The sequence below is a fragment of the Esox lucius genome, chromosome 2 (assembly GCF_011004845.1).
Source record: "Esox lucius isolate fEsoLuc1 chromosome 2, fEsoLuc1.pri, whole genome shotgun sequence".
NCBI lineage: Eukaryota > Metazoa > Chordata > Actinopteri > Esociformes > Esocidae > Esox > Esox lucius.
This window is the reverse complement of record NC_047570.1, coordinates 37014368-37025706: the sequence shown is the minus strand read 5'-3', so window position 1 is coordinate 37025706 and position 11339 is coordinate 37014368. Positions and strand designations below refer to the sequence as shown.

The window sequence follows — 11339 nt, the reverse complement described above, 5'->3', positions numbered from 1 at the left end:
TAAAACGTGGATAGCTGCCGCATAGAACAAGTGGTTGGAAAATATACTACTTGTTTATCAATCAACATAATATATATTTTTTTGTTAGTTTTTCACATAGTTAATGTTTTTCTTCACACAGTTCAAATCAAGGGCATTCGTTGGGAGAGAGAAATAGGTTTCGCACCTCACTTCCCCTGCTCTTCCTGGGTGAACCACACAGACACACAGTCCAGCACTAACTGACGTTAGACATGTTGGTTGCAGTTCATCCATGGCAACGTAAACTGCCCTCGGCCCGGCAGAAAGAGAGTCGCAGTAGCATAGACTCTCAGTGTGTAGTGACTGCTCCTACACACGTGTACTGCATGACACAAACAATTACAACACCCCAACATGCTCTGTGGCGTGTATAGAAATGCTGAGCAGGACCAGTTAGCCATGATTTTGGATCAAGATGACTAGAGGAAGGGATCTGGGTGACTTTGAGGAAGGGTTAATTACTGGGGCAGGAGCATCAGACGTCTCAATTGGCTGGTGTTTCAACAGGAAGAGTTACTAAAGTTCCTTCTGCATTTAGACCCAAGGGACACGCGTAAGCTAATATGGTCGTAAAATGTTTTGTCGAAAGCGTTTTACTCGATGACGGTGATGCTTATGCGTTACTGCAATATGTAAGGAAAAGCAGAAGAGCACCTCTTTCCCAGGTGATGCAGAATGTAAATACAGGATGTGATCAGAATTTCAGCAAGAACAGACCATTGAGAATTACATAGAGAGGGATATTACAGCAGAGTGGCAGCGCTAAAAACCCTGATTTCAAAGGTTTTTCCTTTAGTTTTGTCACCAGAATGAATGGGGTTGAAAATGGCACTGGCTCCATTCCAGCTAAGTTTTTAAGTACTATCAGGACTAGTAAAAGCCCATTTTTCACATTGAATAGCATAGAGGTGAAATGGTAGAAGTTGGTGGAAAGGACAAGAGCAAGGGACCTTGTAAAGGGTTGTTAATGTCAGATTTGTTTTTCAACAAGCAAAACTGATGTGTCCATTAGACCTAATCAGTTTTACAAAAAACACCACTTAAGTCATTTTAGAGATAATTATAGAATGTACTTGTGGCTGGAAGGTTGTTGGTTTGAATCCGGGGTCATAATTGGGCTAAAGAAATGTCAACTAGAATGTGAACAGTTTAAAATGCCTTTCCTACTTGCATTGTATGAAAATACAACATATAGGAAACCTGCTCACCATTAACAAGTAGACTCCTGGATTAAACAGACCTATGAATGAGATGAAGTATACATAGAGTAATCCACTGTGAAAGTTCTTTGGTTTTTAAAGTTATTTTTCTCAAAACCAAAGAACGGTTAGGGAATGTTATGAGAACATTGTTTTGCTGGATGGATATTGTTTTATGATTGTTTTTGAATTTCGTAAGTTAAACAGTTCAAATGTTCATCAAGTGGTTTGTCAGCCAATCAATGGACTACGCTCAAGGAGAGTGTGCCATAATTAAATTCCTGTATAGTGATAAGAGAGATAAGACAGGAATGAAGGCAATAACACACTCATTATAATCCCTGATAGGCAAAACACATGCAGATTGGCCTACATAACATCCAGCAAGGAGCGGATTAGACGTGTCCATATTTTTAACCTCCACCTTTTTCAGATGAAAAAAGCATGCATAGATGGATTTTGATGTGTATAAAAGGGATATTAGCAAAAGATGCATTATTCAATCCCCTGCTGATTTTGTACATTTGCCCACTGACAAAGAAATTTGCAGTCTATAATTTTAATGGTAGGTTTATTTGAACAGTGAGAGACAGAATAACAACAAAACAATCCAGAAAAACATGTCAAAATGTTTATAAATTGATTTGCATTTTAATGTGTGAAATAGGTATTTTATCCCCTCTCAATCAGAAAGATTTCTGGCTCCCAGTTGTCTTCTTTACAGGAAACGAGCTGAGATTAGGAGCACACTTAAAAGGAGGGTTCCTAATCTCAGCTTGTTATCTGTATAAAAGACACCTGTCCAAAGAAGCAATCAGATTCCAAACGCTCCACCATGGCCAAGACCAAAGAGCTGTCCAAGGATGTTAGGGACAAGATTGTAGACCTACACAAGGCTGGAATGGGCTACAAGACCATCGCACATGTACAGGCCCGTCTGAAGTTTGCCATTGAACATCTGAATGATTCAGAGGAGAATCATTCAGACCTTAATCCCATAAATCTGTGGAGGGAGCTAAAGGGTAGAGTTGCCAAACGTCACCCTCGAAACCTCCGGATCTTCTGATTTATGGTAACCCGACTGCTTCGATGGAACAATCCCACTACCTTAGAAGTGTCAACAATTATTGCTGTTAACACGTAACTGAATACAAAGTTCCTGCTGTGTCTGGTGCACAAACTGCTGCGCCCTCATTACTAAAACAGCTCACAGGTCTCAGTAAAAACACTCCTGTAATCTTCTGTCAACACAACCAAATTATACATAAAATTCCCCCAAGAAATACAGAGAAAAGACCAGATGCATTGCAGCATCAATAATCAGTTGGGTGGTTGGTACTAGCCTGCCTATCTGAACACATACTAACTGATTTATAGCTAATATTGGTTACCAAAAACCAGACATTCAATATGTGCTTTTAAAACTTAGCTGCTGCACAGAAGCATCTGTAAGAACTTGGCAAAGAAGAAACCTCTTAAGTATTTTAGCGAGTGTGAATAGTTTGTATGGTGGTAATGTTTGATTCAGTTCCAGAGAACTAAACTACCTCACCTTATAGGGTGAGGCAAGAAAAACAAATCTTATGCTTTAATAGATTGCAAGCAAATAGTATGACAACCGCTTTTCTTTATCACTTAGATATCCACAGAATACATTTAATCATCAGATTGTTATTTGCTGGATGGAAAATCAAGTGAAGTAAAATATAACTTCTTGGCAGTGTTGAAAGGGATGTCTGAATAGGAATGCTCTGTATGTTATACAGCATGTCTGTTTTATTTCATATTGATTATTAGTTGGGATATGAAAATATTTGTTTCTCTGACTTTAAACATAATGCAGATAATAGGCTTAATCTACCCAAGAGAGGTTAGTGATGGCTGAGAGCAAAATGCTAAATAAGACAATCTATATATCCTGTCAGATGGAAGTTTTCTTTAAAAGTAGTTAAATTAAGGTCAGTAGACCTTTGTCAATGCAATGTACACTTGCTTCAACATGTTTTCATTGATACCTTTGTTTTTTCTTGTAGATTTCTGACCCACACTTGAGAACAAACCTATATCAGCACCAATATAAACCTTGAAAGAGGAAAACAGACATTCAACCAGTTTCATTTTTCCTGTCAGAACACTGCCTCAACATCCAGAGTTCCTCTGCGCTCAAGCTGTCCATCTTGTGACCATCCACACCCCAGCCAACCAGACATGGGACTAACGAGTGAAGACATGGAGTGCTGCGTCTGCCTCCAGTCCTACTCACGCAGGGACAAGATCCCTCAAATGCTCCACTGCAAGCACACCTTCTGTGGGCAGTGTCTCCAGACGATATCCAGGCTCCAGAGCGGCCTGCTGATGGTGTGCTGCCCACTGTGTCGCTGGATCACATGTACCAGGGCCAGTCTCCCCATCGCTGGATCCCTGTGGATAAACACCGACATCTGGGACAGGATAACAGAAAGGACAGAGGAGGAGGAGCAGGAGGAGCAGAAGGAGAACTTGTGGTCCAAGCTCAGGACTTTCCTGAGGAGACTGAGGCACTGGTGACTGTAAACAGAGGAGCAGAATGAAAGGGGAGGAGAGAACAGAGACTGAAGAAAATAAGAGATAATATAGGATAAATATTAGGGTAAAACAGTTGAAGATTGGATTCTATCATGTGTAGTAGCAGTTTAAATTTTGGACCAGATACAGCGTTTACTGAACCAGTAATAGCATCCCATACATCTTTTTGTTGTTATTTTAAATCCACCACTGAATTTGACAGCTCGTCTGCTGGTCACTTCCTACAGCAGTGCTACCACTTCAGAACTACTGTGGTTTTTTTAACGTTTGAACTTTGGAGTTGTCCAAGGATGTTAGGGACAAGATTGTAGACCTACACAAGGCTGGAATGGGCTACAAGACCATCGCCAAGCAGTTTGGTGAGAAGGTGACAACAGTTGGTGCGATTCTTCGCAAATGGAAGAAACACAAAAGAACTGTCAATCTCCCTCGGTCTGGGGCTCCATGCAAGAGTTACAATGATCATGAGAACGGTGAGGAATCAGCCCAGAACTACACGGGAAGATATTTTCAATGATCTCAAGGCATCTGGGACCATATTCACCAAGAAAACAATTGGTAACACACTACACCGTGAAGGACTGAAATCCTGCAGCGCCCGCAAGGACCCCCTGCTCAAGAAAGCACATGTACAGGCCATCTGAAGTTTGCCATTGAACCTTAATCCCATACATCTGTGGAGGGAGCTAAAGGGTAGAGTTGCCAAACGTCACCCTCGAAACCTCCGGATCTTCTGATTTATGGTAACCCGACTGCTTCGATGGAACGATCCCACTACCTTAGAAGTGTCAACAATTATTGCTGTTAACACGTAACTGAATACAAAGTTCCTGCTGTGTCTGGTGCACAAACTGCTGCGCCCTCATTACTAAAACAGCTCACAGGTCTCAGTAAAAACACTCCTGTAATCTTCTGTCAACACAACAAAATGACACATAAAATTCCCCCAAGAAATACAGAGAAAAGACCAGATGCATTGCAGCATCAATATTCAATTGGGTGGTTGGTACTAGCCTGCCTATCTGAACACATACTAACTGATTTATACCTAATATTGGTTACCAAATACCAGACATTCAATATGTGCTTTTAAAACTTAGCTGCTGCACAGAAGCATATGTAAGAACTTGGCAAAGAGGAAACCTCTTAAGTATTTTAGTGAGTGTGAATAATTTGTATGGTGGTAATGTTTGATTCAGTTCCCGAGAACCTTATCAGGTGAGGCAAGGAAAAACAAACCTTTATGCTTTAATAGATTGCAAGCAGATAATACGACAACCATTTTTCTCTATCATTCACATTTCCACAGATAAAGTTTAATCATCAGATTGTTATTTGCTGGTGTCACAAGTGAGAGTGGTGAAGGTGAAGGAACCAAGCGCAGGCAGAAATGGCATTCAATGTCAAATCTTTAAAGTAACACCAAGCCCTTAACACATGAAAAATTCAAACAAAGGGCTGGTTATACAGCAAAATGTAAGTCACCACAAGGAGACATGAACAACAACGATCAACGAATGTGGGGCGCAGAGGGGAAACATTTAAACACATACAAATGAGATGTCAGGGACCTGGTGTGCATGATTAAAGACGTGAGACAACCAAGTCCGGGATGCTTTCGTGAGCGATGGGAACTGACGGTGCCCCAGAACGGTGGCGCTGCGGCTCACCTCACCGTGACTGCTGGACAGAAAATCAAGTGAAGTAGTCCGGCGCCGCCAATCTTCCTAACGCTTGTTGAGGGATTAAAAGACCAATATGTGTTAAACCTCCAATCCACCCATCTGACCAGTATAGCAACCACACAACGTTCTGTGTAGGTTAAGAAGCAGGCACGCACCTGGACACAGTAACGAGACCACAGGTATATTAACCAAACGGGACAACCACACCTGGAGAAGTAAACCTAGTTCGCGTCTGTGTAAATATCATTTCTCCCACGTTAATTTGTCTTTTTCTTTAGTATATATTTTTTGCTGTCTTTTATTAATAATTGTAGCCTTGGGTGGGAGCCTTGTGGAGCAGAAGGCAGCTCTCTTGTCCCCTTCTGGATCTAAAAGGGCACCCGCTTCCATATGTAGGTCTCAAAGACTTTGGTTAATGGAGTCCTGGACACAAAGGAGTACACTTTGTACCGCGGCTGCCTAGCCTGGGTTCCAGAGATCCACCGTCCTGTGGATTTGTCAGTTGTTTCCTACCTGATTTAGCGTTCCATACAGCTATTAGAAACGGTTGTGCTAGATTGGGTTTGTAAGGAGAACCTCCAGGACAGGCGCTCCCCAGGACCCGGTTTGGGCAGTCCTGATGTATAGGAATACGGGGCCATTTATGGAGCTCCTCTCTTGCCTAAATGGGGCAGGGGGGGACAGTGGGGCTGGTTGATGTGACAACACATCGCATCACTCACTGGCTAGCTGTCTTGCATTGCATTTAGCACAGACTGTTCTACTGTGAAGTCTACTTGTTACGTCAGAAAGCAGAAAAACTACAGTCAGGAACCAGGGGACGTTCACAGAGCTCTTTCAGTCTCTGGTTTCTCTGGAACTTAAAAGACTTGGAATGTGTCTGGAGATTCACGGCATAACACCCAGATTCCTTGCTTAGTTATCTTGTGTGTGGAATTGTATGTTTTCATAGTTCATGTGAATAAACGTACCCTGCGTCGCAGGACATTTTAGAAACAAATGTTTGTTTTGGTTTTTTTAACGTGTTTGCGTGTGATTGAAGTGACATTCACAGAGTCACTCAAAGAGCCCACTTCCTTAGAAGTGTCAACAATTATTGCTGTTTACACGTAACTGAATACAAAGTTCCTGCTGTCTCTGGTGCACAAACTGCTGCGCCGTCATTACTAAAACAGCTCACGGGTCTCAGTAAAAACGTTCCTGTTCTCTTCTGTCAACACAACCAAATGACACATAAAATTCCCCCAAGAAATACAGAGAAAAGACCAGATGCATTGCAGCATCAATAATCAGTTGGGTGGTCGGTACTAGCCTGCCTATCTGAACACATACTAACTGATCTATAGCTAATATGGGTTACCAAAAACCAGACATTCAGTATGTGCTTTTAAAACGTAGCTGCTGCATAGAAGCAACTGTAAGAACTTGGCAAAGAGTATTTTAGTGAGTGTGAATTATTTGCATGGCGGTAATGTTTGATCAGTTCCAGAGAACTTAACTGCCTCACCTTATAAGGTGAGTCCAGGAAAAACAAACCTCATGCTTTAATTGATTGCAAGCAGATAGAGAAAAGCGGTTGTCGTACTATCACTCACATTTCCACAGATAAAGTTGAATCATCAGATTGTTATATGCTGGACGGATAATCAAGTGAAGTAAGTAAAATAATTTCTTGGCAGTGTTGAAAGGGATGTCTGAATAGGAATGCTCTGTATGTTATACAGCATGTCTGTTTTATTTCATATTGATTATTAGCTTACAAAAATTTTGTCAGTCTGAGTTGAGATATGAAAAGATTTGTTTCTCTGACATTAAACATAATGCAGATAATAGGCTTAATCTACCCAAGAGAGGTTAGTGATGGCTGAGAGCAAAATGCTAAATAAGACAATCTATATTTCCTGTCAGATGGATGTTTTCTTTAAAAGTAGTTACATTAAGGTCAGCAGACCTTTGTCAATGCAATGTACACTTGCTTCAACATGTTTTCATTGATACCTTTGTTTTTTCTTGTAGATTTCTGACCCACACTTGAGAACAAACCTATATCAGCACCAATATAAACCTTGAAAGAGGAAAACAGACATTCAACCAGTTTCATTTTTCCTGTCAGAACACTGTTTCTACATCCAGAGTTCCTCTGCGCTCAAGCTGTCCATCTTGTGTCCATCCACACCCCAGCCAACCAGACATGGGACTAACGAGTGAAGACATGGAGTGCTGCGTCTGCCTCCAGTCCTACTCACGCAGGGACAAGACCCCTCGAATGCTTCACTGCAAGCACACCTTCTGTGGGCAGTGTCTCCAGGCGTTATCCAGGCTCCAGAGTGGCCTGCTGATGGTGTGCTGCCCACTGTGTCGCTGGATCACATGTACCAGGGCCAGTCTCCCCATCGCTGGATCCCTGTGGGTAAACACAGACATCTGGGACAGGATAACAGAAAGACAAGAGGAGGAGGAGCAGAAGGAGAAGGAGGAGAACTTGTGGATGACAGAAAACAAACAGACACAGACCTCTACCCAGTGTGTATGGTGAGTACTTTCTGAAGAGATGTATGAATGGGTAGCTGCTAATTAGATGCTTTACAAACCTTTCTGTTTCTACCTTTAAAGGCTGCTGTCTTTCTGACCTTTGGCTTCTTCATTTCTGTGCAATAGACTTGCCTCTTTCTATCTGTCTATGTTCTCTATTTTCATGTTATTTGAATTGTCTCTCTTTCTCACACTGTCAGAATCACCTTAGCTGTTTTCTAATTATCATTTAAAGTGAAGTCTGTTTTTTACTTACTATGATTGTATGTGCTTTCTTATTGTTTGGATGCTGAGGATAAGAGGCCATTCAAGAGTTGGTTAAATTATTAAAACATTGTCATTTTCTTTCTGCTCCATTCCTCCTTTCTAGTCCGTCATCGAGGAATCGTAGCCTGTGGTCCAAGCTCAGGACTTTCCTGAGGAAACTGAGGTTCCAGAATTCAAGAACACGTCATTAATCTGTTGTGGACTTTTCTTAGGACCTTTTTCAAGAACAAATGTAAGACAAAAACGTAGGAAGATGTTGGCGAATGAGGCCCAATGAGCTCAAACACAAAAGCATGGCTATGGTATTTTTTAAGGAAGGCTGAACTCGACATATTAACCATTAATATTCAAAATCATGCCTTTTTGTTGTGTTGTCATTAAGGGGTTGAGGAAAGTTTCAAACAAAATATAATCTACTCACGTACTGTATCTTTCCATCTATCTTGAAGAATATCTAAAACATTTCCTCTCTTTTCTGAACTAATGATTGCACTTATCTGTTGGATAGATGAATAGATGACTGATTGTCGGGAAGGTGTGTCATTAAGAGTGTTTGATGGGTGGTGAAGAAAGGACGAAATGCAATGAAAGTAAGCGATAAGAAGGCTACAATGTGTGTTCAAATCTAAACATGGGAGGTTTAAATAATGAGATACGTACTCTTTAAATCAACCACACACATCGAAACGCAAGTCTTAGTTGTTGATGGGATTGTGTAAGTAAAAAAAAAGGATTAGCAAAGTTTTAAAGTACCTCTATCATCTATCTACTGTAACCATCCATCTAAAATAAGTCCTCCATTTTGTGAAATAATACTTGCACTTATATTTTAGACAGATGAACAGATAAATAGATGACGGACAGGCAGGCAGGCAGGCAGAGAGGCAGGCAGACAGGCAGGCAGGCAGGCAGAGAGGCAGGCAGACAGGCAGGCAGACAGACAGGCAGGCAGACGGGCAGGCAGAGAGGCAGGCAGACAGGCAGGCAGAGAGGCAGGCAGACGGGCAGGCGTTTGACGAGTGGATGAATGATACAGTTAGGGTGAATTTGGGTAATCTGGGAAACTTTTTGCAATTTTGACTTCTGCGATTTATTCCGATATCTGTCTAACACGTTAGATCAACACATTATACCTCTCTGAAATCCCTAAGAGGTTTTCTGACCACACCAGAGGAAATAATGTAGATATTATAGCCAGAGGAGACATGCCACAGCTATTAGTGTTCTTTGTACCCAACAAAAAATTATCTGCCTGAATTTGATCATTTGGGACAGGTCACTTGTGTTAGGCTTTTAAAAAAGCCTAAATCTCTTTATGTATACCAAGATCAATATAATTTATTTGTAAAAATTATATTAATTCATAAACAAAGCTATTTATAGTTGATCTACCATGTTAATACATTTAAATTAATTATAGTAAAATGTTATAACATTTCTTATTTAATCTACTAATATTCAAGCAACAGTTTAAAGCATTTTCAACACTTTAAAGCATTTTTTGTTGCTTAAATAGATCACAAACATAATTTGACAACGAATAGCAACATTGTCTTATTTATTTATACCCTTAACATTATTCCCATCTGAATCCAATGTCACTGACCTTTTCATGCAATTTCCAGGGTTGCATCTGATTTAACATTAACTCTGTCCCATTCTGTGAGATCACCCCCATGATGTCATGTGATTTCAGTCATATGACATCCATACCAAACCTATAGTAAAAGTCCTGTAAACTATATTTAGTTAGAACAGGAAATAAACACACTGGAGCTTAGGTGTCCCACATTACCCAAGGTCCCAGATTACCCGAATTCACTCAATAAAACGTTATAAGATGAGGCTATAACGTGTGATAAAATCCTGACCATGAAAAGTTTCCATAATGAAGCAAGGTTGAATCTCATCAACCACAGGTGTTATTTGTATTTGTATTGTTTTTTTATTTGGATCCACATAATGTGTGAATACTGTGAACTTTGAATCTGATCTTGAATTTGTACCATACTATGCCTAAAGTGTACTTAATGCAATACCATATACTGTAAATAAAGGGAAATATGATGTATGTATATAAATATGGTGAACAATGTTTGAATAAAATCCATTCACTAACTGTAAGTTGCTCTGAATAAGAACTTAATTATGAAAATGTGTAATGGTTTAAATGAAGGGAAGAAGAATTTGTTTATATTAATATGGCGCATTTCTTTATTGGATTTATTTTGATCAATGTAGAATAAATTGACTTTAAAAAAATTATGTTGTTGTGTATTTGAATTCATTATCATTGTGTATTTGAATTCATTACCATTAGGAAAGTATAGATCTGTGTATACTATAGTATATTTAATACTATAGAAAATATTGTCTCGTTTAAGTTGTTAAGTGAAAGTGAAAATATGTACTTTTAATGGCTAATAAAAATTCTGCAGAATAAAACAATTAAGTTGTTAAGTTTTTATTTAGCTGATGTGATTTTACGTGTGTAATGAGTTATGATGTTCTAAATGGATGCCAAGTGAACATTGTCAGTTCCTAATCTTAACACTGCACACAGCTCATACTTCACAAGAAACAATTTCTCGACCTTTGATATCAGTTAATCAATAGACTGTGAGGTCTGACGTTAAATGGACATCTACTTCTGACATCTGATCATGACATTTCTTTATTCGCAGCGGCAACAGGTCATTAGGGGCAGGTGGGGCACAGCCCCACCTGTTGTCAACAGAAAGAACTGCAACTGAATTATGTTATTTTTATTTCTCGAAGATTACTTCCTATAATTTATTATCTATGAATATAGCATCTTCCTAAATTGCATATCATTTGTTTTAGGATGTTATTTCATGTTCATTGGTCCCTGCCTTGCTGCTTTAGACTGCGTTCTGCCAATTCGAGTTCGTAGTAGTAGGCCATAGGCTAAGTGTGAATGTGGGGTTAGCCCCTTTCTCACAATACAATGTACATTGTACGTGTGAAAATATGAATATGAACAAATTTGATGCCAAGTGGGGCTGACAGCCGGTAGCCCCACTACAGTGTAATTTCGTATTTCAGACCT

General features: G+C 39.9%; 1 protein-coding gene and 1 long non-coding RNA gene across 2 annotated transcripts; one reads left to right on the top strand and one right to left on the bottom strand.

The window, feature by feature from the left end:
* Positions 1 to 7473: 7473 nt before the first annotated feature.
* Positions 7474 to 8373, bottom strand: LOC114840818. The gene is made up of 2 exons (XR_003782839.2): positions 8259 to 8373; positions 7474 to 7894 (listed from the first exon to the last, which is right to left on the bottom strand). It is a non-coding gene; the product is annotated as an uncharacterized LOC114840818 (long non-coding RNA).
* Positions 7644 to 8470, top strand: LOC109616558 (RING finger protein 223-like). Its single transcript, XM_029124912.2, has 2 exons — positions 7644 to 8002; positions 8373 to 8470. The coding sequence occupies exons 1-2, from the start codon at positions 7662 to 7664 to the stop codon at positions 8458 to 8460; spliced, it is 429 nt and encodes a 142-aa protein (XP_028980745.2). The 5' UTR covers positions 7644 to 7661; the 3' UTR covers positions 8461 to 8470.
* Positions 8471 to 11339: the final 2869 nt, after the last annotated feature.